Source organism: Drosophila sechellia, chromosome 2R, assembly GCF_004382195.2.
Source record: "Drosophila sechellia strain sech25 chromosome 2R, ASM438219v1, whole genome shotgun sequence".
Lineage (NCBI taxonomy): Eukaryota > Metazoa > Arthropoda > Insecta > Diptera > Drosophilidae > Drosophila > Drosophila sechellia.
The window spans coordinates 18,433,795-18,459,070 of NC_045950.1; the positions used below are offsets into that span (position 1 = coordinate 18,433,795).

The window sequence follows — 25,276 nt, forward strand, 5'->3', positions numbered from 1 at the left end:
CCGATTGGCAGCCAACAGCACGCTGCAGAAGCACGAGAGACAGCGCGAGAGACCGGAGTTGCCGGACCGAGCCGCTGACATAGTAAATGTCCGAATAAAATACACACTTGGAAAAAGAGAGAAAAATTAGGGCCATTGGGAAGGCTGAAGTGTGCTAAGCTAGCAATCATACCGAATCGACAGCAAAAGCGATCGCTCGCAATCTGCGCACGGAAAATCCGAGACTCGGCAACTTAGCAGGACGATAGAGCGACAGCGATCCCGAAGGCAGGACGACAAATGGCGGAGAACGGACTGCGCGTGCCAGGGTCATCCGCGGTGGCCTCTGCGGTGGCTTCCACTGCGACGGGAGTCGGCGGTGGATCAGCAGTGGGAACTGCGGGGGCCGGGACAGGAGTGGTGCCCACCGGCGGCAGCGGCGGGACGAGCAACGGGGAGCATGAGAACGAACACAACGCCAATGCAGACGGCGAGAAGGCCCAGCCGGCGCCGGCGGTCCAGAAGTACATGCAGGAGCTCATGACGGAGCGATCGCGCATGGAAAACCACTTCCCCCTGGCGGTGAAGCTAATTGACGAAGGTAAATTGATTTGTCCGGGGCACTTCATGGTAATTACTTTGATTTCCCTTTTTTTTCGCAGCTCTGGAGCGTGTGCAGCTAAACGGACGCATTCCCACGAGAGACCAGTACGCCGATGTCTACCAGCAGCGCACCATCAAGCTGTCCCAAAAAGTGCACGTGCCCATCAAGGACAAGAAGTTCAACTATGTGGGCAAGCTACTGGGGCCCAAGGGCAACTCACTGCGTCGCCTGCAGGAGGAGACGCAGTGTAAGATCGTCATACTTGGTCGCTTCTCAATGAAGGATCGCGCCCGTGAGGAGGAGCTGCGCAACTCCGCGGACGCAAAGTACGCCCACCTGAATCTTCCGCTGCACGTCGAGGTGTCCACCATTGCTCCGCCCGCCGAGGCGTACGCTCGTGTGGCGTATGCCCTGGCTGAGATTCGACGGTACCTCACGCCGGACAAGCACGATGATATCCGCCAAGAGCAGTACCGGGAACTCATGGAGGATCCGGAGGCGGCCAAGAAGCTGACGCTTCGCCAGCTGCAACAGCAGTCGAATGCGGCAGCTAGTGGTGCAGGAGGAGGAGGCGGTGGTGGAGGCGGAAACGGAAATGGCGGCGCAGCTGGGTCCGGCAACAACAATGGCAATGGGAACCAGCGCTCCGGCGGCAACTACAGGTGGGTTGCAGATCAATGTCTTGTACGAGCCTCGAGTCTAGCTAAACTCCCATGTTTCCTACAGACAAAAGTTTCAGCAACAATCACACTATCGCCACAACGAGGAGACTGTCTATTTTCGCTCACACAACAATGCGTACCACCAGCCAAAACCCTATGTGCCAGGTAAGTCTGGGCTCTCCTGGTCCATACACCATAGATTCTATGTTCGCTTTTGCAGCCGCCCAGAGGGGCAATGCCATGCACACAACCTTGCCACCGCAAGCAATTGTGCGAGCCTCACCGCCCGGAATGGTCGTCAGTGCGGCCAGCTTCAATGGCCGAAACGCCGGGCTGGGCAATGCCGGCGGTGGCGGAATCATGGCCAATAGCATCGTGGCCACCACTGGCGGTGGCATCGGTGGCGCTGTGCCACCCAACATGCGCTACCGTCCCGCTGCCCCCTATCAGTTTGTCAAGAAATAATACAGATGGGAGGATGCACCGCCCGCTGCCGTTCGCTGTTTGTTCAACTATTCCTCACCATCATTGATGCCTCATCCGGAAGTATTCACGCCCATCTGTCATACCCATCCAAACACCCACAGCCACACACAGCTCCAAAGGTAGATGTAGTAACTATGAGAACATTGGAAACTTGTCATGCATTGATTTCATCAAGATTTCGGCAGGGTGGAAACCAAAACGAAACGAATGAGTAAATCTATGTTTAAGAAAACTAGCCTAAGTAGACAAATGCTCCGAGGAACAGACGAACACCTCAGCCACCCAACCAAAACCAAAACTAACCGACCAGACAAACACCCACCACCCCACACGCACGCAACCTCTTCTCGAGGATTGGGTTCGAAGGATCACGAGGGTCTGCGATCTAAGACTTTGGAATCCGTGTGTTGGGCCCTGCGAGCATTTGGAAGAGAAGAATTGAAGGAGGAGAACGAAGAGGAGGTGGAGAACGCCTCGATGTTGGATCGGGCCAAATCGAATGGACGCATTCAAGGATGGTCCCAGTCGAGCCAAATGTCCTTGTTTTGTTTTGTCGCATATTATTAACATTTTAATTTTACCACTGACGCATGCGAAGATGTCATCAATTTGTAATTTATATAAATGAATATATATATCTCCTTATGCTTACTCTCATACGTATCCTTCTCGCAGTCGCTTAACTCTATTGCTTTTCCAACTCTGCGTTTAAGTTTATCCCATTTTTTGTTGTAATGCCTTTTGTATTATGTTTACGTTTAGAAGAGGAGGCTTTTTATTTTTATTTGTTACGTCGCCAGGACAGAGAAAGCAACTGCAAACGATCATGAATAATATATAACAAGTATATACAAGTGGTATGATTTATAACACATAGTGCATATGCAACACCACTCGATCATACGCGCGTACGCATATTCAAAGCATCAGCATATTCACCTAAAGCCGTAAAGTTTAAACCAAATGAACATTAGAAACGCAAACGAGAATCTAAAACACAGATCGGAGCAGGAGACCGATTTCGCCTACGATAATGCAAATGCAACGGACATAGTAAACCACATCCGATCAGAGAAAATATGCAAACACATACATACATACATAATTGTTATTGTTGTTAAAAGCAACTAAAATTGTAATAGAAATTATGCAAATATACATACGAATATGACGACAAATGTTAATTGCAGCCTAGTTATTATTTTGTTCATTCACACCGACATCGGAACGGAACCTAAGATATAGTCTTAAATAAAGAGAGAGCGCAGCCAGCAGATCCGCACGGACTAGGCCTAGATCTAGACCTTGTTGACGATGCTTCTGAAGCCACACGACACACGAAACTTGAACACAGCCCGATTTGTATTGATTTTGAGCATTGAACACACTGCATGTAAACCCCATACACATATATGTAAACGTACGAAAGTACTGTGCATCATTATGTATTGCTGATTATCGTTAAATAAATTTCCAATTTGAATTTGCCGGGACTCATTATTACAAATCGAATTGTGAGCGTAGAGCAAGGAAACGGCATCGTTCTGGTAAATAACAAATCATTTAACTTTATTGGCTAACAAACATAGGACATTCGCTCTCTACAAGGCCCTCACGAGCTGCATCAGCGAGTAGGGGTTCTTGTTGCTCATGAACTTGAGCTGCTCCTCGAATCCCTGCGGCGTCTTGTTGATCCAGTGGCGGTCGAGATAGTAGCTGATGTAGCTGTGGAATTCCTTGTCCGTGTAGTTCTCCACATGGATGGGCACAAAGGGATCTAGATGCTCGAAGCCTTCCTTGCCGAGCAGATATCGAGGCATATAGGAGTCCATGTAGCCCTCGGTCATTGCGATCTTGTCCACGGACAGGACGCACACTCCGTTTGTCCAGTCGTAGTTGGTGATGTCGAGGAAGGGCTGTGTGAGCGTGACCCGATCCGGAGTCACGAGCTGCTTGTTGTCGGAGAAAATTCGAGTAACCGGATGGAAGAAGGAATTGAAGCCATCAATGGCCACCATTACTTTGCACTGGCCAGCGGTGGAGAGTTGTTTCAGTTCCGCAATTAGCGCCGCGGTGGTCTCCGAGGCGTACTTGATGCGTGCTATTCCATGCTCAACTAGTTCAATTAGCGAGGAACCCGCCGGCGTGCTCTCGCGCTTGCTCCATACGTACTCCTTGCTGGTTTTCAGCTGCAACCGCTGGAGCAGCGGGCCATTCTGAGCCTTGAAGTGCACCAGCCAGGCAGCAGCGTCAAATGGCAAGTCAATCATGCCCTCCTGGCCGGCGGCATTGGACGCCTCCTTGGGCCGCTTCATCCAGTTGGGAGCCCAGGGCACGTGGACCAGCAGGAAGTCGTTGAGGGCACCGTAGTGCAACACATGAGCCATGGTCAGCGTCTTGCCTGTGCCGTTCTCTCCGTACAGCACATAACGAACTACCGGCTTGGTCAGGTCTCCGTCTTTGATGTACTGCAGCAGTTCCAGGGCCGGGTTCCGGACCATCAGGCAGGCTTCGGTGAACGTCTTGATCTGCTGTTCGTACTGTTTAGGCAGGCCGCCGCCGCCGAATATTTGCTTTTTCTGCTCCGCGGGAATGGTGTAGAACTTGGCCACCTGCATCGCCGAATGCTCGCCGGGATTGGATACCGCCGTACGGAACTCACTGATCGTCGCTCCCTCCGCCGGCGAGGCTGCGGCGTTCGTGGACATTTGCTGGACATGGCGCTGCAGCTGGGCGGAGACACGCGACAGGCTGCCAAAGCGATTCCGGATCATTTTCATTGAGAAATCGCTGAAAGCTTGTTAAATAAGACCTGGAACCTGCAACCTGATGGGTATCGGCACTTGGCGACTATCGATAACGACGGCGATGGCAGAAAATCGCCCCTCATTCACAAATAATCGGCAGATATAACGAATTTATAAAGATTTTGTATTATAAACAAATTGTCAAGGTTTAATAATATAAGCCAATAATCAAGATTTAAAATAACAAATTGTAAAGATTTCATATTATAAACAAATTATTTTACATTAATATGTTGACATATTCCATGATTTCACATTGCAATGGCAGGTACACCAGACAAAATAAGGCGACGCATTTCCATTTACTGTATACTAATAATAATCATAATCACATTAAAAAATAATCATTCAAGAGCGCTTGTAAATTACATCACGCTACAAACACTGAAATGAAAATGACGCGAAATGTTTCTTAAATCAAAGCGGATATTCCTGACTCTATATTTTAAAGAATTTTACTTGATTCAGATAAATTGTGCATCATTATTTATTTATTAATTAATATTAATATATCAATATATATATTATTAATATAGCAATCACAAAATTAAGCTAAGCTTCATTTAGTTGAGTATCGTTCTATATATATATTTCATTTGTAGATAATAATAACAGATTGTACAATCATGAATCCCCGTAATATAAGCATAGTAAAAATCGCCGACTTAACAATCCATAGGTTTCGATAGATTGCTTGAAGTTGTACTGCATCCCTGCAGCCCGGCAAATTGCGCCTTTGATGAAATTGTATTGAAAAGAAAGAGACTGCGAGATGTCGTCAATTGAATCGCTGTCCATCCAGGGAATCCGGAGTTTCGGCACCTATGCCGACGATCTTCAGAGTATAAAGTTTTCCTCGCCGGTTACCCTGATTCTGGGCGAGAACGGATGCGGAAAGACGACCGTGGTAGAGTGTCTCAAGTACGCCTTGACCGGCGAGTGTCCGCCGGGCAGTGATCGGGGCAAGAGTTTCGTCCACGACCCCAAGATCTTTGGGCTGAACGAGGTGCTGGCGCAGATCAAGATGCAGGTGCGGGACAGGAGGGGTGCCCAAGTGTCCATCTGCCGCACAATGAAGGTGTCCAAGAAGCGCAACAAAATGTCCTTCGAAACAATGGACTCCACCATCAACTTCCTGACCGGCGCTGGACAGTCGAAGCGCGAAAAGCAGGACTCGCTAAGCGGCCGCTCCGTGGATATCGACGTTGCCATCTCGGACTTCATGGGTGTCTCCAAGGCTATTATCAACAATGTCTTGTTTTGCCATCAAGAAGACTCCAGTTGGCCGCTGGACGAATCAAAAAAGTTAAAGGAAAAGTTCGATGCCATTTTCGGCATCACCGAGTACAATAAGGCGCTGGATAAAATCATAAAGCTTCGCAAGGAGGCCATGGAGGAGCTCAAAATAAAGGGTAAGCTATTCACGGCTCAAGTATACTTTATCAGATCAATATGGGTCTTCCACAGAGGCCAACATGAAGCATGTGGCCTACCTCAAGCAGGAAATGGAGGTTAAAACATTGAACCTGCAAAAGGCGCAGAGGAAATGCGACGCAATTAAGGCGCAGTGCAGTGAGTGCGAGGAGGAAATGAAGCCGATTGAGACCAGGCTGGTGGAAATACGAAATGTAGAGTTCGAAATTGGGAAGTATCAAGCGCAGAAAGTCGAAATGGACACCAAGTAAGTTTCATTACCTCATATCACCTACAAAAATATAACATCTACCTGGTTAATAGGCACAAAAACTGCAAGGATCAGATATCCACTCTAACCCTGAAGATCAAGAATCCCTTTAGAGGTACTCTAGATGAATTGGATCAAGAGATCAGTAACTTTGATCAGCGCATGCAAGAGATGCGCCAGAAACGCACCGAAGTGGAGGGGAATTTGTCGCAGATTAAAAGGTCCAGTGTCGCTGAGCAAGATAAGTTGGGCATACAGGACCGGAAGCATTGCCTGGCTAAACAACGGCATCAGAGCGAGCTGGCTTGTCGGGCACAGCTTCTGAAGCGGGTTAAGGAGTTCTGCCGGGAACTTCATATAACCATCGATTGTGATCTTGTGGAGCAGCCCGAGAAGATGGGAGAACTCCTTCAGGATATCGAGGCGATGATAATAACGAAGCACTGCGAAATCACAGAGATAGTCGAGCAAAACGAGAAGGCCGATCGGAGCCGGCAAGTCAAGATCGACGAGCTTCGCATTGACCTGACCAAGTCGGAGCAAAGCGTAACCGCGCAGGAGAAGCAACGGCAGTCCAGCAAGCGAGAGAGTGAAACTCTTGGAGTGGAGATAAAAAAAATCGAAACATCCATGCAAGACCTGAAGAAGCTTGAGAAAGAGATAAACGAGGTTAATGAGTTATATGAGAGCGCTAACAAAAGCATTGACCAGCAGGCTATAAAAGATGCCATTGCCAGAAAGAAAGCCAGCATTGCCGAGAATCAGATTCAGTTTAAGAAGCTGGACGAACAATTGACATTCCTAGGCTCCATGGCCAAGCTAGTTGCCGAGTGTTCCCTGAAGCAAAAGGAGCTCGATAAAAAGAACCAAGAAGTACATCGCGTGCGTAGCCGACACTCTGATCATTTCGGGAAGCTCTTCAAGGAACCCATTACCTGCAATTATCGCCGATCTATGCAGGTAGTCTACGAAAAACTTCGTCGCGAGATCCAAGATCTTAACGAGAAGGCAAACACTCAGAAACTAAAAGAACAGTCATACGAAATCAAACGTAAAAACCTCATTAGTGATATTTCGCGAATGGAAAAGGAGCTTAAGGACAGTGAGGAGTTAATATATCAAAAGTGCCGGTCAACTCCGTATGATGATCTGCTGGAGCGAAGTAAGACGACTATTTCCAAATTACAGTTCGACCATGGCGCTCTTAAATCGTCCGAGGCCCTTTATAAGAAGTAAGTTTGCTGAGCAATGATTTTAATCTGCTTAACTAACATACTTTTACCTCTAGGTATATCCAGAAAATGGATGAAGAGCCCAGTTGCCCATTATGCCACCACAACATGACTAGTGATGAGGCGTGCGACTTGACTAGCGAGCTAACGGATGAGATCCAAAAGTTACCCGATAATATCACTAGAGCTGAGAAAGCCCTAAAGGCGGAGCAGATAAAATATGAGAACTTATTGCAAATTAAACCCACCATTCTTAAGGTCAAGGAGCTTAAGGATTCCTTGCCCCAAAAGAAGGAGGAACTTAAAAAGGTGGAGGAGCTGCTAGGAGACAGCGTCAGCGAATATGAAACATTAATTGCTCTTATTGGAGAGCCAACGCATAATATGGAGTTGGCGAATTCAATGATGGGTGATATGTCCCTATTAGATGAGGCTTTAAAAGATTCGGCGCGTCTCACAAAAGATCTGGATCTGCAAAAGGTATGGAGTATCTATCTAAGCTGATTTAATTAATCATAATAACATTATAATTAATTTTCAGGGACAGTTACCCGCTTCCTATGATTCAAGTGTCTCTATGGATGATCTGCAGGCGGAGAAGAGCAAGGTTTCAAGAGAGTTGGAGACAGAACGTAAGGAGTTAGAATCTGCTCAGAATGCAGTCCAGCAGCAAATGGATGCCCTTAATCGTTTGCGCGAAAAGAAGAATAGGTATTGCAATTATCCTTAAGTATTCCCTAAAATTTACTCATATTGTTTATTTTCAGTTTAAAAGACAGGCAAATACATCTTCGAGAGGGTCTTCAAAGCTTGCCACAGTTGAAGGAACGTTTGGAGAAGCTAAATAGTTTCCTAACAACAGTAGCCTCTGAAATCAGCGAACTGAAGGCCAAAATCCAGCCTCTTAAGCTGAATTTACGAGCAGCCATAGAAGAAAAAGAGAGCTTGAAGAAAAGCGAAAGTGAAAAGTTAGCACAGCTGAATTCCAAGTACAATTCCTACAAAAGCACAGATCAGGACATACAAAGGTAGGTAAAAGTACATCAACCAAATCTTTAAACACTACTCCATCTTAACATATTGTTTAGATTGAACAAAGAAGCTGAGGACTACACCAAATTGGATCTTCGAAATGAAATCAAAAAGCTTGATGAAATCATAAGGGCCTCCAAAGATCAGTTAAGGAAATTGGCAAGTATTTAAATTAATACCATAAAAATAAAAGCTATATCAATTCTCTTCACTTAGGAAGTCGAAATCTCTTCGAAAACTGATGAGCTGGAAACAATTAAAACAGAGTGCTCCAATCAGCAGACCGTCGAACGGGATTTGAAGGATAACCGCGAGCTGAAACAGCTCGAAGATAAAGAAGCCAAGCTAAAAGAAAGTTGCCAGATGCTGGACAAGCAGCTGGGTAACCTTGACTTTCATAGCGTCAGCAAGGAGAAAGTGAATCTAACTAAGCAAAGGGATAAGGCCACAGTGCGTAAGGGCGAACTGCTGGGGCAGCTGGGCGAGATTAACAGCCAGGTGAACAAGTTGCAGCGCGAAATCGACGAGCCCAGATTTAAGGAGTCTTTGAAAAACTTCCGGAGGGCCAATTACGAGATAGAGGTGACACGCCTCTGCATTGAGGACTTGGGCCAATATCGTTTAGCGTTGGAGTGGGCACTCATCCAGTTTCATTCTGAAAAAATGGAGATGATTAACCGTCTGATCCGCGAGTACTGGCGTAAGATATATCGCGGAAATGACATTGACTATATTCAGGTGAAGACTGATGAGGTAAGCTCGGATGCTTCGGCGGATCGGCGAAAGACATACAACTACAGAGTGGTCCAGTCGAAGAACTACTCAGAGATCGAGATGCGGGGACGCTGTAGTGCTGGCCAGCGCGTCCTGGCCTCCCTCATTATCCGCTTGGCACTGGCCGAGACCTTCAGCAGTAATTGTGGTGTCCTAGCTTTGGATGAGCCCACTACGAACTTGGATCGCGCCAATATAAACTCGCTATGTGAAGCCCTGAATTGCATCGTGGAGGAGCGCCAAAGCCAGTCCAACTTTATGCTCATCATCATCACTCACGACGAGAATTTCGTTTCGTCGCTGGGCAAGATAACCTCCTACCACCGGGTCTTCCGCAACGAGGAGTGCAAGTCGGTTATACGGAGAGTGGAGGCCGGTCCATCAAAGAAAGCTTTGATAGATCAATAAACAATATTATTTTTGTTATCAATCTATGTTTGCTTGTCTAGTCATCAAATCAATTATAGACGGGGGCAATTGGCCGCACAGGTGTGGTATCAAAGAATGATGGGTTTAGTTTTTAGAAATGGCCTATGCGTGTGGTCTGTTGCTGCTGGCAATCCTTGCTTATGCAGAAGTTGCATGCCACTCCGTACAATTTGGCATACTGCACTTTCTAGCTGTTCCTATATATGAAGCTGAAATATTCACCACTGAATTTGTGGATTTCGTAGACGTGAAGTACAAACAAAAGGTATTTTAAATATATTACTTTAAATAAAGTGGAAGATCTCTTAGGTATTTTTGTACAGGGTAGCATGTGCTTTCATATTAACATGATATTGGTCGTCGATGAAAGTGAAATGGAATGGAAAGTCCAGGCGTCCGTTCTGTCCGGCGGAATTGGTTACAACTTCACTATCCTAAGACTAACAGTTAACCCGCCAGAGGTTGCCAAAGTCACAGTAGTCATTTACGGGATCCCCAGGTAGGAGCTGCATTGCAGATATATATCCAGGTGTGGGGAACTGCCGCCAAATACCAGCTTAATAGGCTCCGTGTGGTCCAGTCGAGAGCTGCACGTCACGCATCTGGGCTCCCCTGGTACGTGACGAACATAGTCATCGAAAGAGATCTGAAAGTTACCCTTCTTGGGGATCAGATTAATTTCCACAGCAGCCGTTATGCCGACAGGCTTATAGCCCACCCGAACCAACTAGCAACTATCCTAGCTGATCCCATCTCCCTCCGAAGACTGAAGAGGGTACACCCCAGCGATCTCCTTACCCGGAGGATAACATAACATATTACATTTTCTTTTGTACTTTATAATTAAGATACCACTTGGTCTCATTTATCTTTATCACACATTAGGTTAAGTTCAGAGGAATTACTGAACGATTCCTTTTGAAACCTTAATAAATAGAATGACCATTTAAAAAAAAAAATATCCTAGATCCTAATCAGTCTTAGTCTGGTTTGTTCGTAGGGACATTCCAGTGGTATCCGTCATCCGGCAGATCGCTGCGAATCAGTGGGGACAGCCACGCTAAGTGCATGCGGTTTCCAAAAACGCTCCTTAGATTTTGATACACTCCTCTGTCGTACTTTTCTTTTCTCTCCTTAGTGCGATCGGCGGAAACACCGCCCCTTAAAACAATGGGCACATGGTAGGCCAGGAGGAGGACTCCATAAGCCAGAGCTAAAATATTTAAGCTGTAGAAGACCAGGTACATGTTGCTCCAAAAACTGCCCGTTACCATGTGTAACATGGGGCAGGCGAGTTTAAGCACCGTCAGCCAGTTGCTGTAGATGTGGCCGTGGATGACCCACATGTATATGGAGTTGTACACCAGTGCGTAAACTGATCCCACAAAGAGATAGAATATGAAGCCCATGAAGAAGCGGTGGTTTCTGAGACCAATACAGCAGCCGGTATAAATGCAGTGGTGATCCCGCTTCAGAATGCACACCTTGCAGGTCTTGCAGTGCCAAGATCTGGGTGGTGCTAGCTTCTGGCACTCGCCGCACTCCCGCCAGTTCAACTGATCCGATGGGGGGTCCACCTTTTTCACTGGAAATGGGATATGAATTTTATCGGACTTATGATAAGACCTGCTGCGACCTACCATTCACACTTGTGTCAATCATCATGCAGGCAATCATGTTTCCCTTGATATTAAACACCAGGAACATGGCCATAAGAAAGGTGAAAGTGTGGAAGAAGCCACCCGGTTCATGGAAGGCGGGCAGCACCACCACAATCTCGAACATAAACACCACCGGGAGAAAGACCCCAATAATGAGGAAGCACATGATGTCCACCAGCCGGCTGGGCATTGGGTTGCTCCGGATTCTCATGATCTGTGCGACTAAGGTAAACAAATAGGCACCGATTTCCGATGTCAGAAAGAGAACTAACTTCATAACCGGTTGCTGTGACATCACGTGCGGTTGAGCTTTTTGTATCAAGCTTTCGAGGCCAAAGCTAATGGGTCGCCGGTAAAAAGCTCGCTTTCTATGTTTTCGCGGCGAAAAGTTTGCGTTCAGTGCGATTGAATGTGATTCATTGAACCCGAGTTCAATATAATTTGATAAACTCCAAAGCTAACCGAATTAAAGTTTTATATCAAGCGCGGGGTGGCGTAAAACTGCGGCAATGCACTTATACATGTTATCAAGGCGGGCCACACGTCGTATGCTTGATGGCGTGTGCCATGAAAACATATACATTTAAACGCCAACGGCAAGCCAGCATTGAGAATTTAATTAACTTGAAAGGATTCACTCCTTCGAATGCCGCCGTAATCGGGGTAAAACTTTAATTACATGGTTCTTTAATAAGTGTGCCGACACCTGATTGCTTGCGATATCAAGTATTTATGCAGGTGTCAAGGGTCATTAAGTAAACAGTTCGCCATGGAACCGTCGCCGTCAGCCGGGCCTGAAAGGCAGGGATTCTCGTTGTTCCTGCTGAAGAGCTTCGCCAGGAGTCTGCGGCAGTTCCTCAACCAGACTAGTCTGCATGGACTCAAGTTTGTGGGCGATTCCGGCCTCAGCAACTGGGAGAGGTGGGAAAGGAGCACTTCCAAGTGCGGTTTTTGTGCTACAGTTGCTAACCCGTTTCAGATCGTTTTTCCTTGGCTCCTTTGTCACCGCCCTCATCATCACAGTGCACCTCATATCGAACATCTATGTGAAGTGGGATAGCACGCCGGTTATAATCGGCATCAGCCCACAGGCCACCTCCATTTTGAAGGTACCTTTTCCGGCAATAACCATATGCAATATGAACCAGGTGCAGAGGAGTCTGGTGGCCAATTACAGAGAGTAAGTTCGGCTTTCCTCTAAGGCAAGCGTCCATCCATCATTTTGAAATGAAATTATGTTCCAGGTGCTCCAATGTGAGTGCCCTTCTGAAGCTATTATGTGAATCGGATAGCTGGGAATCCAGTGAGACTGATGAGGAGTTCTCCGCTTTGAATTTGGCCACGAACAACTTGAAGATATCCGAATTTGTTTCAAACCACTCGCAGTCCTGCGAGAAAATGTTGCTCTTCTGCAGATTCAGTGCCGTGGAGCGGAACTGCTCGCAACTGTTTCAGCAGATCCTGACGGATGAGGGCCTGTGTTGCGTGTTCAATTTTCAGCCACCGGAGTATCTCTACAAGCCATTGTAACTAGATGGGTTCATTAAAATACAATAGTTAATATATGTTTTTGATAGTGCAAACATCAACCGGAACTTGACAAATACAGATGGGTTTGAAAGTGTTATGTGGGATCCGGAGTCAGGATATCCGGAAAAATTGCCCCCCAAGTTCTATCCAGCCACCGCTAGTGGTAAAATTTCAGAGAAACGTTAATAAGTAGAGTATTTAAAATATGTACTATAGGCACTGGAATCACCTTGGGATTTACTGCCGTACTTGATGCTGAGATGGGCGAATACTACTGCTCTTCGACCAATGGACCTGGTTTTAAAGTAAGCCCTTAACATACCTACTGCCCTTAAAGACCCGCTATTTTCAGGTTTACTTTCACAATCCCGTCGAAGTTCCCAAGGTGAAGGAGGCGGGCCTGGTCTCAGCCATTGGCTACGAGACCAACTACCGGATTGAGATGATTCGCGCCGAGGCGGTTCCGGCCATTCGATCGATATCCCGCGATGGCCGGCAGTGCCTGTTCAAGAACGAGAAGGAGCTGATCTTCTATCGGATCTACACGCGGGCCAACTGCGAGAACGAGTGCCTTGCCGCCTTCCTCTACGACACCTGCTCCTGCATCCCGTTCGACCATCCGCTCATCTACAGCAACGCCAGCATCTGCTCCATGGGGGACACGTCCTGTGTGCGACGGGCCCAGAGGGCGTCCAATCGACCCGGTTGGGCCAAGTGCCGCCAGCAGTGTCTGCCCAGCTGCTTCGATCTCAACTACTTGGCCAGTGGCTTCTCCTTTCCGCTGGCCTCCAACAACTTCCAGGTGGCCAACGCGCTGGTGGAGAGCTTCAACAAGTCCTATCTCAGCGAGAATATTGCCGTGATAAACGTTTATTTCCGGGAGTCGGTCTACTATGGAAACACCAAGAATGCCTACGTGGGATTGACGGAGTTCTTGTGTGAGTAAATACTATTTTCAAGTTACAGGAACCGAACTCAATGGGCTCAAATTATTCAATCAACTAGATTTAGTGACTAGTTCTATCATTTCAGCAAATGTCGGTGGTGTAATGGGTCTGTTCATGGGTTTCAGTGTCATCTCCCTGGCCGAGATACTATACTTCTTGATCCTAAAACCCCTTGCGGAGCTTTTCGTTTGGAAGAGGTCATCTCATGTGGACTCAGAAAAGAGCCTCAAACACAATGCCTTCGGTATTGAACAAGGCCAATCTTCAGAAAACCCCAGTTTTTGGCACTCAAAAGAGCTGTATCCCAAAGGAGTTTCCCTAAGAGCATACGAAAATGCGAAAAGTACGAAAGGATTAAATTACCAATAAGCCCCACAGACGAGAAATTATGTGTATGTAATCCGGAGTAGGAAAACAAATGTAATCTGTCAATGTCAGTAATGAAATAAAAGAGAAAAACATTATGACTGGAAGCTAGTTTATGGTTTTCAATTTCATTTTATCAGCAAAAAAGGCCGGAATAATTGATTTAAATGAGAACTAAAAGCGATTTATATTTAAGTACTGCATTTGGAACAAAACATTCTCACTCATTTGTGAGCAGATTAATTTAAAGTGAGAAATAAACAATAAATATCCTGCAGGATGTTCAATAATTACCAGCTATTGAACTAAACTTAACTTTCTTAAAAGTAAGTTACAGCGCGGTGTTAAAGACTCAATTTAATTCCGAGAGAGAGAGGTGAACTTTTTGACTCGGTTAAACGGTCTTAAAGTGGAAAGTTTGATATGCACATGAGCACATGCGAACTCCTTCACTGCCCCATCAACTTTTCACCAAAGGAACTCCCGCAGCTGGAGCAGATGTGCCCGAGTGAAGGTCGGTAATGGAATACCCTAGCGCCTAATGCAATTAACCAAGTTTCCCGGTTATGGGGACAGCCCTTGCCTTAGTTTGTGCGTTAGTTTGTGTTAATGCCATATATTTTATGCCAATAAGAGCATTTTGGCCGAAATTACTTTTGGCCAAGGCAGAAGCCAGTCAGTCCGAGCCTAAATGCGGGTGGGTAAGTTCTTATATGCCAGCAGTACATTGTACGTATTCCGGCAGTAAAACAAGAATAGCTTCGAACCACCCCAAACCCGCCCGGCCTTCCACGTCCACATCCTCTAGAGCACTTGAAGATGGCACATTTCTGCGTCGTCTTGCACTTCTGGCGAAATTCCTTTGGCCGGTACATCGTGCTCCGGTTTCTGAGCGTTAATTGCTGACCTCAACCTGCACATAAAGCGACTAATTTCGCACGGCCCCGGTACAGCTCGTCCTGCATAACTGTATGAATTCTGTGGCACAATTTCCTCTGCAGCATCCTCTGCCATCCGTCATGGTCCTCCATCTGGGTGGGATGGAGGTCTTAAACAGTCGTAGGAGGAGGACGAGTGGGAGGCATGGTGCCTAAGCAGCAATGGCGGCAGCAGCAAAAATGGAATGAAATGCATTCGCACAGTTGAAGACAATTTGCGAAATTGCATCGCTCTTGATGTTTTCACGTGCATTCCATCTGGTGTTTTTACGGCAAGTCAACAATGTGCTGCTGGTCGGCCAACAGTGCGCGCCATGGCCATAAGTCGTTCGATTCAGCAGATATCTCACTGGAGAATTTAATGGATTCGAGTGCTAGTCTGCTTATTCAGTAGTGGCCAGGTTAAAGCTGTTTGCCCTCCGAACTGTTGTTTATCTACGTCAGCTTATGAGATTACTTTTGGCCAATCTTTTATTTGCGTACAAATGTCCGACAATTTCGGAATGCACTGTAGGTTGCGGCGGACGTGGGGTTTGCCATCTAAGACCGAGTACAAAAAGCTTTGCGCTCGACCATCTTTCAGGCGATAAGACAACTGGTGCAAATGATTACGACATGCTCCCTGGCGCACTGTGTATCTATTTAGACTTGTGGAGGAGGGTGGGGGACTCCCCCTTTTTACAGATTTTACAGATGTAACTCTAGACAAGCCCGAGCAGGAGCTTCGTAAATGTCAAGTGCAGAACCGGATTCAATTCTTTATGGCCGTGTTAACGAGCCAATTCTCCCCGTGGATGCTGGCGAAACTTTGGCACTGAATGAAAAATTATGCCATTAAAACGCTGATTCTGAATCCGAACCACAGATAATCCTTAAAGCCCTGGCGCTGGTTAGTTTTCGGTGCAAAAGTTTCGGTTGGAAGGAGCGCTGCGCACACGAGTAATTAACAGCAAATTTTGGTGCCAAAGTTATCAAGTTGACAATAAAGTTTTGCCACTAACTCCATCTTTCCTCGAGGCGCAGCCACCTGATTAAGGTATAAATATTTGATTCTAGTGTGGGCTGATGGGCCGACGGGCTGTCGGGTTGTTTGGATGAAGGGTTCCAGCAAGTGCGACAGCTCCCAACTATTGTCAACTTTAGGGCTTCCTCTGCCAGTCGCACCGCATAGCTCAGTTATGCATGAAGTGGATTCATCCAAACGTAGTCTCGAAATCGTCTGCGTAAATGCAGCACGTGCGCCAAGATGCCGTGTGGCATGGTGATGAAGGTATAAATCGGCAATATATATGTATAGTTGCAATGCTGCAGCACGGTGGGGGGAAGAATCCGATCGAATGTCGAGGAAGCTCTGCAAAATTACACACACTCCCCAGAGAGAAGTGGTAGTTGCATGCGGAAAAGCAATTAAAACTTCTTGTCAGTGTCTCGGAAGTGTTTGTTCATATTTTATGATGTTTTCGTGTAGAAAGCTGGATTATGAATGTGTCACCAAGAAGTGTTGTCGCTGCTGATTCGTTTCTTCTCCTCCGCCGCCTGCCCATCCGCATCAGCATCCTTGCGCTGCATGCAACAAGCCGTCATTGGGGTTGAAAGAGTAATGTATAAAATATCACACATCCGCCCCATTGGACAGGCAGACGACTGAAGGCCAAAGTGAAGCAACTTCGTAGGAAAACGGAAATCGTAAACAAAACTTTAAACTTTCGAGCTGACCTTTATATTCGGCAGCATTTGATTACATAATTTATGGCATGTTAAATTGTCGCTCCGAGTATAAGGGAATATGAAATGTGGCATTTCGAAGGGAGTGAAGGCATTTTCGCCCCCACAACACAAAGTGCATCGATATGTTCTCATAGCGTTTTGACGTCTGGCACTCCGAAAGCCATATTTGCCCCCGCAACGTGCAAGTCTGTTATAATATTTCGGCTAATAGAACCCTGCAGCAATAGCATCTAGCTTCTGCCGCTGCCATAATGGCAATCACCTATGTGTATCCCATATCACACTGCTCATATTTGAGGGTCTGCCGGCGGCGGAGCTGAAAACTCGTTGCAAATATGCAAATTTCAGTGCCCCACCTGCCTAATGCACCGAAATGCATTTGGAATTGGGTAATTTTACACATGCAGCGCCACAGGCGACATTCTGGGCTTAAAAATGCATTTTGGCTTTTGCATCGGACAGATAGAATTCACGGCAGTGGGCGTCAAATGTTTCAGCGGGTGCGGGTGTTCCGGCGGTCGAGGGTCCAGGAATGAGGGATAACCCCGTCAGGCTGAATAATCAGGACCATCAATCAGGACTCCGAGCCCTGTACACCTCATTAGGCTAATCGTACAATTGCGCACGGCCGGACACACACAAAAACATGGGTTAAGGCGGGGCGCCACGGAAAACCAAGGGATCGGAGAGCGAGGGGTGCTTGTGGGGGGCAGTGAAAGTGGGCTTAACCGCACGGCAATTTGCCCTCGTGCGCTAAACAATGTTTCATTTTTAAGAGTTGACTTTTCACGCTTGCCGACAGGAGGCTTAACATTTTAAATCCATTGCGGCGCCGCCACAAGGACTTTCCCACTGTGTCCTTTATTTTACTAATGCGCACAAGTATGCCTTTGTGAATATGTAATCGGCGGGTGGAGCCTGCGAACATCTATATAAATATATGCTTAATAATTGTATTCTAAAATATGGAAAGTGAGTTTTCAGAAATCGCTTCCTGAAAAGAGCCAGCAGAGTGATTGTTATTCAAGTGTTTTGTTTTGAACGCAAAGTGTTCCCAGTTTTCTCAGGAGCACTCAGTGCGCAGAATCCCTAGAAAGGGGGACAGCATCCACAATAAGGCCAACTTCAGCTTCAGTCCTCCACAGATGGTCGGCCACAACAGTTGAGCAGCGGCCCCCTTTTTGGGGTGCTACGATATCCTGAAACCAAAACGAAAACAACGAAAATTTGATAAATGGAATTAGGCCTGATGATGCTGTACAAATTGATACTTCAACAAAGCTATTCAGCTATTTATTTCGACTTTCCATTAACAAAAGCCACTCATACACCCTGTTGGCAGTTCGGGTTTCAATTGCTGCACAATTGGTTTTAATTGATCTAGAAATTCCATTTAAAATCCATTTTATGCCTACCATATCACATGACACATGCAAAAATTGTCTGTCAAAATGGATAATAATTTGATTTTTAATCAAAATGAGTATTGTTATGTTACATTTACGAAAAAACGTAAAAATTGTAATACTATCTGCTTTGTGCTTTTTCTAGTTGGATATAAAGAACTGATACTCATAATTTGTAGGGATAGTAACGAATTTTCCTAAGTGCAGCGGCTATTTAACCAAAACCAAAACTTCCAGTGGTTTTGCAATATAATTCGTTGGCCAGTCAAATGAATGTGACAGTGCGCGAATTGATAAATTTTGCATCCATTTATTAACTGATTTGATGAACTTGGCCCACGCCCACTATATCCCTATGATTTTCGCATTCATTTTGAATTTGATGCACTAAGCGCTAATTAAACGACAAATAAAGCTGAGCTGCAAATAAATCGTTGTCCATTCATTTTACCGCCTCCTGTTTGTTCCGAATGTCCTGAATGTCCTGTTCTGCAAAGGGACAGAGAGGAGGAAAGAGAGAAAAGTCAGTGCGATCGGCGGGGAATGGGAATCGCAGCTTTTCCTAATCTTCTGGCTTTATCCTGCATAATAATAACTACTTTCAGGGGCTTTTCCTTAAGGACTTGGCTCGCTATCTCGGCCCGCTTTGTTCTACCCTCCTTTAGTGTTTCAGCTTTTTTTCTCTGTTTCCTTTGCGTGACAGCTCATGTCTTGTTTATCTAAATCATCCGACTGTGTAAATGCCAGGCCTGTCTTCCTCCGGATCCGGCCCAGCCCCATTCCGAGTCCTCCGCCGAGTCTTCTTTGGCACTCGAGCAGCTCCGGCCCGTGTCATCACATGGCAATGAGTGAATGACTTTGTCGACTAAACTGTTTTCCACAGCTCCGGTCTCCGGACTGCTATGCAAAAATCCACCCAGTCGGGCCACATTGGCATGTGCGAGTGCTTCAGTTAGTTGGGTAATTACAGCATGGTTGCACATTTGAGCTGCCTGGTTCCAGGACCCTGGCTTCCTGAATTGTCACTGCTGCTAGCTGCTGGCTGCTGGCTGCTGTTTCTTTATTTCAGTGCCCTCCAGTGCCACGGGGTGTTCACATTCGAGTGGACTGGTAATCAGAAATTGATCGTCAGCTTCTGACTCACTCCCACTGATTGTGGGCACTGTGGCAAAAATGGTTACATCATGCGATTGCACTTTTTGTGGATGTGTGCTCCGCATCTGTCGGAAATTGCCCAAGACATCGAAGCCAGGGCATCATATAACATATACCAGATTCTGCCCTCTGGCCACTTAGTACATTACTTATATCCGCTGTATGTGCATGTTTGCCAACTTTTCCATTTTTCCTCTCCCATGTTTTTTTTTTCCTCCCGTTGCCAGTTTGTTTTTTGGTTTGAGCGATTGCACGTGCTCATGTCTGGATTTTCGCTTTATATTCTCCCTTACCACGCCATGGACGCCACCAACTTACGCATCCAATAAAAAAAAGAGGCGGTGGCTTCTAGGAAATGGCGCTAATGTTGACAGCTGTCTGCGGATGATAGCCGTGTCGGTATCCGCAACTAGATATTGGAAATTTCTAAATTATTTTTTAAGTGCCGCTATCGAGTTATCTGCAGCGCATGCTGCACTGCATCCACGGAATCGCTGATGTTCGAAGTCGCTGCCACGTGTAGATTAAGCCACGTTGGCCTCGTGCTGGCATGAAAAATGGTTATTTTCGATTCGTTGTTGGGTCTGAGAACTTTATTTAAGTTTTCCATGTTTAATGCTTCGCTTCAGCAATTTACTTGAGATTTATTTTAACGCCCTTGCTAACCCCATTTTGCAAATATTCCATCTGAGCCTTTATTTTCAAAAGTATTATGTAAATGTGATTCGTTAGCAGCCGCATTTATTTAAAATCAGGGCTTAGTTTTGAGCTTTGACTTTTGAAGTAAGCCTTTGATGTGGTCAAATCTAACTAAATACACTTCTGGGTAGATAATTAATGCGTTTGTATAATGCTTTACTCTTGGGATTATAATTTTCTTAGGAAACTGATTAAGGCGCATGACTTCTATTTGCTGACTTACTTGCAAAATCATTTAGAGAACTATACATGGCTTTAATGACGTATATACTTAATATCAACTTATGGTTAAATTATTATTCATTTGGCTTGCTACGAGTGATTCTCTTTTCTGCCCTTTAAAGAAACTTAAAACTTTGTGTCTTTGTAAAATGATGTGTTAAAGCCTGATTTCCCATCCGGTAACCAATTTGATTTTCTCCAGCCTTCAAGGTCTGCCGCAGAGCCATTTCTTCCGCGATTTTTTCCGCCCTACGTATTTTTTGGTAATACCTCCCTTGTGCCTTTTTGGTGGTTCGGTTGGGTTGTTGTTTCTGTTGCCACAACCAAAGCAAATAACGGGTACCGTTTAACCCTGCGGCACGATGTCCTGGGAGGTTGGTTTTTTCTTTTTTTCCAAATTTTTTCTTTTTTTTTTTACCTGGCTGGCAGCTCAGGTGTAAAGTGCTGTAAAAGAGGCCACGGAGACCGAGGGCCGTAAAATTGGCATAAAAAGCTAGCCATGCCTTCAGTTATGATTTGTTATTTGATTACGATTTGCATTTCAATTACCTTTCAACGAATTTGATTGGATTGCCGAGCTGTCGGAAGCGGTTAAATAATTGCGATTTGCCCAAGCAAAGTCCAAAATGCATGCTAGTGTAGAGGAATAGTTCCTTTGCTTTCGGGACTGCCAGATTAGCATAGCACACATCCCATCCGAGCGCACTGCTCATCTGTATGCCCCCGAGATCTGCCACGCCCCCGACTCCGTCTCCATTGTTCTTTTATGCGCCCTGGTGCCAGGGGAGCCATAAAAAAAACAATAAGGAACAGTGTGAAATGTGTGCATATTAGAATGTTTAGCTCGGTTAGTATAGACCCTTCAGTTTCACCCACCACATCCACATCCGTTTCAAGCAGTTCCATCTCTCTGCTCGCAACGCTTAAATGCCACACATCAAGTATACCACACGGTGGCCCACTTAAAGCGGTCCAGGTGAATGGGCCACGATAAACAATCAAAAGAACATGTACGTATAAAAATAAGCCAAGAAATATATTTTCGAGTAAATAAACAAGGCTCAGAGGCCAGAGCCAGTTGTCTTTCGTTGTGTCCGGCCAAATGATAGATGGCATCTGTAGGCATCGCAAAAAATTGCTCCAGACAGCCGACAGATGTGGATAAGCAATTGATTGATACACGGACATTGGAAATTCCTTCTCCACCGTCCTTCCCATAGCATTCAAACAACCGAAAGCCAGTTTAAAGAGCCCGTCATTATGGTGAATGGTGAATGCTTGAAAATTTTCCATTTCCATTTCGCAATCGGACTGCTGAAACGTTCCATATGTTTCAATTTATGGCTCAGCCCGGGGGGCCTGCCAGCAACTTTTCCCCAACGGCTTCATTCTGTCGTCAAATAATGGCAATCAGCATGTTAGAGTCCGCATTCAAATGCCGAGCCAAAATTTAATAACAAAAATAAATCATTTCGCTGACAGCCCGAGCACGACCGCCAGCAGACCCAGCCAGACCTCCGGATCCCTAGACCTCCGAATCCAATGTGTCTCACTCCGGGTGAGCTCCTCCATTCACACCTCAAGTGATACTGCGGTGGCGAAAGTGGAAGTGGAAGTGGGTGGCAAAGTGGCTGGGGAAAGGAAGTGGCCAGCAGAGTTGCGGAAGTGGAGACGCACTAATGGCACAGAGTCGCCTCGCCGAATAGAAGGACCATTGCTCATCCCCCGCCCACAGTTTTGTGGGTCCTGCGTCCTTGGACTTCCACTCAGTCTGTCGTGTTAATTTTTTATCACTTTGAAATTAAAGAACAACACTTGGGCGTTGTCCCCGTTGTCCAACCGATTTTTTGCCCTCGTCCGGGAAACGGGATTTGTCCAGGGACGGCGGGGGCCATCCAAGTCCCGGCTCCTCGTGTCTGGCCGGGCATAAATAATTAACTTAATGCCATGTTGCCCATAAATTAGGCATGCTCCGTTCCTGTCCTCCAACATTCGTTAAGTGCCTTTCACTTACCTCGGGCGCCGGGTGCTGGGTGCTGGTAGCTTGGAGTCGGGACTTCAGCCACTCTTTGATTAACAAGGATGCCGCCGAGGGCCCTTCGCCTCCTGCCCCGCCCACCGAATCCGTCTCCGAATCCTGCTGCTCCTAGGGGGCCCAAAGCAACGTATTTGCCAATGCAATGCCAAATGCAATTCCGAGCAAATCAATTGAAAACACAATTGCCTTTCACCGACCGAGAAGTGCTTTCCCTTTTCCCCAGCCGTCGTCTACCACTTTGCGACCCACCCTCTTGGCCCCACAATTTTCCACCCCCCGATCCACAACCTGTTTGCCCAGTCGAGCAATGGAGTTGAGATTTGTTTTGCATTGACCGCAAATTTCAATACAGTTTTGCGGTCGTCGCCCAATTGCTATACACCTCTCATTCGCTCCTCTTCAATTGCTCGCCTGGGCACAGTGGAGCCAAAGCACTGGAAACTGTGGCCGAACTACAATTACCATCAAATATTTTAGTAGCACTAATGCATATAGCTGACTTAATTTAATAGCCAGCTTTGTGCAGAATACACTGCTGTTGGCTATTAGAAACGAATTAAATCATGCCAAATATTGCGCAGCTTTCATATAATATTTTTTAATCTTAATTAGGTATTTTTGTGTGGCTGTTTAAAGGGGATGCACAGTGGTTTGAGGGCATTAATTATTAAAAATTTTCCAACTTTTAAAGGAATTGCTTACCAATATTTTGAAAAACCATAATTTAATATGACCTTTTGCAGTTTAGAGTTTAACCTGATCTAGCTTATAATAAATTTATTAATTCTCCCCACTATTTAATTACCAAAACGACACTTGGTAATTGAATCTGAAGGCGTGCCAACCAAATCGTTTTGCAACCACTGTTTAAGTGCAAACTGCGGTGGAATCGGCATTAAAGATTTGTGTTGCGGCTTTCTGCTCTTGTGGTTCGCAGTTCGTGCTTCTGGCGTTTGTTGTTTTCCAGGGTGTTGCAGCTGCAATTTCAGTTGCAGTTGCAGTGGCACTGGCAGTTGCAGCTGCGGTGGGTGCTTGCCCCACCAAGTATTTGCTCAGCTGAACATCAATTAACTGCAGTCAGCGACCTAATTGCGTTGACGCCATTTATTTAATCCAAATTTAGCGCTCCCGATTCGGGGCCACTAATTGAAAGCACAAATTCGTCTGATTGCAATTCATTAAGTCGCCTAATGTGCATGAAATGTTCATAACGAGCTAAGTGAAGACGCGATGGATCCACCACATCATCCACCACCACCACCCATGATTTCTCGGAGGAGCACGAGCAAGTGTCTTGGCGGTGACATCTTTGGCCCTGACCCACTTTGGCGTTTCGGTGATGAGATGATGAGATGTGATGGGGGCGAGGCACTGGGAGGGGGGCTGTGGAATTACGTTTTAATGAGATGCAGTAGTTGGTAATTTTCGGGGAGTCCCCGGGTTAAGCGAAGATCCATCCGTCCAGGCAACCGGCTGTGTCGTGTCGCCCAGCTTGTGCAGTTGCATGCAGCTCCATTGCGGTTTTTGCTCTAATTTGATTACTCTGGCTGACTGGGCGGATGAATATTTATGCTCGCATAAATACAGTTACAGTTTCTGGCATGCAAATTGCGTGCCAACTCCGGCTCCATCAACATCATCTTCGCCAGCGCATCTCACACCCCGCAGCTCGCACTTCACATCCCAGTGACCTCGTAATAAGCCCTTGACACGCCTGCCGAGAACGCAAAGTTCTCCAGTCCTGCCTTCTGTCGCCCGGCTGACTTTGCATTTGATTACATGAAATTTGCATCGCATTATTTTGTCTGGGGTGTCCTGATCCTGGTCCAGGCCCTGCTCCCGCTCCTGGTCCTCGCATTGCTCTCTCCTTCCTTGGCCAGTCACGTTGTCCGGCATACAAATTGCACCTGCAATATTTATCGCGCGAGGCGCAAAGGTATTTCCAAGCATATACATTCCACCCAGATATCTGCAGCGATCCGCTTCCCAAATTGATGAACTCCACGTGCTCGAGTACGCTTTTACTATCATCCATGAAGTCTATGCAAATGAGCCGCCTATTTTTTCGGTCCCCGTTCTTTGTTCCTGAATCAACGAAATTACTACCTTGGCCCAGCTCAAGTCATAGAATGTAGGCAGTGTAAATTGACTTTGCTGTGGGTAGAGTGTAAACAGCGCTCCTTTACGAATCGATGAATACTAAATCGGTCGATCAATAAGGACCAAATGGCTCGTTGAAAGAGTGGTTTCGATGGCAAAGTGTCAAGTACAGTGGGCAACACTTGAGGTGACCAGCTGAGTTATAAAAATGACTATTATAAAGGGTGCATTAATTATTAGCATAGCTAAAGCTTGATTAAATTGTAAATTTGCTGCATTAGAATTCCACAAGGACCTTACATTTGCATATTTAAACAAAAGCGTTAATTGAGAAAGACTTTTTATTGATGCGTTTCAGTTTTTACAATGTTACCTTTTGGCAGGTTTAGTATGCATTTAAATTATTCAGTAATTTTGCGTACTGTCAAAAAACACCAACTTGATTTGCTTTAGTAAGCAACACAATTAATATACAAATATGCGTTTAAATAATTCTCAAAAATATGAGTAAAAACTGTAACCACAATTGTTTCAGCACGGATAAACGCAAAAATCTTTGGCTGAAAAAGTGTAGCGCACTTTTTTGGGCATTGATATATTAGTTTGAATACAGCAGATGTCTGTATAAATTGAGGGGAAAATACGCTGTTGATTTATTTGCACTGACAATAGTTTGTCTGCCACAGCTAGCCAGAAGCAAGCTGGGTGATTCGGGGATTGGGCGAGGAGCCCGGCCCAAATCTTCGGGGAACGTGGCAAAGTTAACACCGCTGCAGGCCAATAAACATGCTGCGAGG

The 25,276-nt window shown here is 46.0% G+C and overlaps 6 protein-coding genes across 7 annotated transcripts; 4 read left to right on the forward strand and 2 right to left on the reverse strand.

Moving 5' to 3' along the window:
* The first annotated feature begins 38 nt into the window (after positions 1-38).
* Positions 39-2,915, forward strand: LOC6615526 (KH domain-containing, RNA-binding, signal transduction-associated protein 2). 2 transcript variants are annotated; one of them, XR_004361341.1, is made up of 5 exons: positions 39-580; positions 642-1,245; positions 1,310-1,410; positions 1,466-1,850; positions 1,907-2,915. XR_004361341.1 is itself a non-coding variant. In XM_002039869.2 (4 exons), exons 1-4 carry the CDS (start codon positions 280-282, stop codon positions 1,708-1,710), a joined length of 1,251 nt encoding a protein of 416 aa, XP_002039905.1. In that variant the 5' UTR covers positions 39-279; the 3' UTR covers positions 1,711-2,915. The 2 variants fall into 2 exon arrangements, 1 of the variants encoding a protein (XP_002039905.1); XM_002039869.2 differs by having other exon boundaries at positions 1,466-2,915.
* A 358-nt stretch (positions 2,916-3,273) lies between these two features.
* On the reverse strand, positions 3,274-4,581 carry LOC6615527 (28S ribosomal protein S29, mitochondrial). Its single transcript, XM_002039870.2, has one exon. The coding sequence runs from the start codon at positions 4,509-4,511 to the stop codon at positions 3,333-3,335; it is 1,179 nt and encodes a 392-aa protein (XP_002039906.2). The 5' UTR covers positions 4,512-4,581; the 3' UTR covers positions 3,274-3,332.
* Positions 4,582-5,310: 729 nt separating this feature from the next.
* On the forward strand, positions 5,311-9,694 carry LOC6615528 (DNA repair protein RAD50). The gene is made up of 8 exons (XM_032715555.1): positions 5,311-5,950; positions 6,006-6,219; positions 6,276-7,454; positions 7,511-7,934; positions 7,996-8,165; positions 8,222-8,482; positions 8,543-8,645; positions 8,703-9,694. The coding sequence occupies exons 1-8, from the start codon at positions 5,311-5,313 to the stop codon at positions 9,666-9,668; spliced, it is 3,957 nt and encodes a 1,318-aa protein (XP_032571446.1). The 3' UTR covers positions 9,669-9,694.
* A 67-nt stretch (positions 9,695-9,761) lies between these two features.
* LOC116800456 lies at positions 9,762-10,270 on the forward strand. Its single transcript, XM_032715556.1, has 2 exons — positions 9,762-9,954; positions 10,013-10,270. Exons 1-2 carry the CDS (start codon positions 9,787-9,789, stop codon positions 10,190-10,192), a joined length of 348 nt encoding a protein of 115 aa, XP_032571447.1. The 5' UTR covers positions 9,762-9,786; the 3' UTR covers positions 10,193-10,270.
* A 318-nt stretch (positions 10,271-10,588) lies between these two features.
* LOC6615529 (probable palmitoyltransferase ZDHHC24) lies at positions 10,589-11,620 on the reverse strand. The gene is made up of 2 exons (XM_032716320.1): positions 11,330-11,620; positions 10,589-11,274 (listed from the first exon to the last, which is right to left on the reverse strand). The coding sequence occupies exons 1-2, from the start codon at positions 11,559-11,561 to the stop codon at positions 10,670-10,672; spliced, it is 837 nt and encodes a 278-aa protein (XP_032572211.1). The 5' UTR covers positions 11,562-11,620; the 3' UTR covers positions 10,589-10,669.
* Positions 11,621-12,050: 430 nt separating this feature from the next.
* On the forward strand, positions 12,051-14,236 carry LOC6615530 (pickpocket protein 28). Its single transcript, XM_002039873.2, has 7 exons — positions 12,051-12,271; positions 12,330-12,530; positions 12,595-12,876; positions 12,928-13,043; positions 13,097-13,185; positions 13,233-13,818; positions 13,913-14,236. The coding sequence occupies exons 1-7, from the start codon at positions 12,120-12,122 to the stop codon at positions 14,194-14,196; spliced, it is 1,710 nt and encodes a 569-aa protein (XP_002039909.1). The 5' UTR covers positions 12,051-12,119; the 3' UTR covers positions 14,197-14,236.
* The last annotated feature ends 11,040 nt before the right edge of the window (positions 14,237-25,276 follow it).

What these genes read in the sequence shown, in the direction of transcription:
- LOC6615530 (XM_002039873.2), top strand. Translation starts at nt 12,120, where the DNA reads ATGGAACCGTCGCCGTCAGCCGGGCCTGAAAGGCAGGGATTCTCGTTG. An exon ending in CTGGTGGCCAATTACAGAGA is followed by an intron (nt 12,531 to 12,594) that starts GTAAGTTCGGCT and finishes ATTATGTTCCAG; the next exon opens with GTGCTCCAATGTGAGTGCCC. An exon ending in CCAATGGACCTGGTTTTAAA is followed by an intron (nt 13,186 to 13,232) that starts GTAAGCCCTTAA and finishes CGCTATTTTCAG; the next exon opens with GTTTACTTTCACAATCCCGT.
- LOC6615528 (XM_032715555.1), top strand. Translation starts at nt 5,311, where the DNA reads ATGTCGTCAATTGAATCGCTGTCCATCCAGGGAATCCGGAGTTTCGGC. An exon ending in TTGCGCGAAAAGAAGAATAG is followed by an intron (nt 8,166 to 8,221) that starts GTATTGCAATTA and finishes GTTTATTTTCAG; the next exon opens with TTTAAAAGACAGGCAAATAC. An exon ending in AAGATCAGTTAAGGAAATTG is followed by an intron (nt 8,646 to 8,702) that starts GCAAGTATTTAA and finishes CTCTTCACTTAG; the next exon opens with GAAGTCGAAATCTCTTCGAA.
- LOC6615526 (XM_002039869.2), top strand. Translation starts at nt 280, where the DNA reads ATGGCGGAGAACGGACTGCGCGTGCCAGGGTCATCCGCGGTGGCCTCT. An exon ending in GGTGAAGCTAATTGACGAAG is followed by an intron (nt 581 to 641) that starts GTAAATTGATTT and finishes TTTTTTTCGCAG; the next exon opens with CTCTGGAGCGTGTGCAGCTA. An exon ending in CGCTCCGGCGGCAACTACAG is followed by an intron (nt 1,246 to 1,309) that starts GTGGGTTGCAGA and finishes TGTTTCCTACAG; the next exon opens with ACAAAAGTTTCAGCAACAAT.
- LOC6615527 (XM_002039870.2), bottom strand. Translation starts at nt 4,511, where the DNA reads ATGAAAATGATCCGGAATCGCTTTGGCAGCCTGTCGCGTGTCTCCGCC.
- LOC6615529 (XM_032716320.1), bottom strand. Translation starts at nt 11,561, where the DNA reads ATGAGAATCCGGAGCAACCCAATGCCCAGCCGGCTGGTGGACATCATG. An exon ending in GATTGACACAAGTGTGAATG is followed by an intron (nt 11,275 to 11,329) that starts GTAGGTCGCAGC and finishes TCCCATTTCCAG; the next exon opens with TGAAAAAGGTGGACCCCCCA.
- LOC116800456 (XM_032715556.1), top strand. Translation starts at nt 9,787, where the DNA reads ATGGCCTATGCGTGTGGTCTGTTGCTGCTGGCAATCCTTGCTTATGCA. An exon ending in ACGTGAAGTACAAACAAAAG is followed by an intron (nt 9,955 to 10,012) that starts GTATTTTAAATA and finishes ATTTTTGTACAG; the next exon opens with GGTAGCATGTGCTTTCATAT.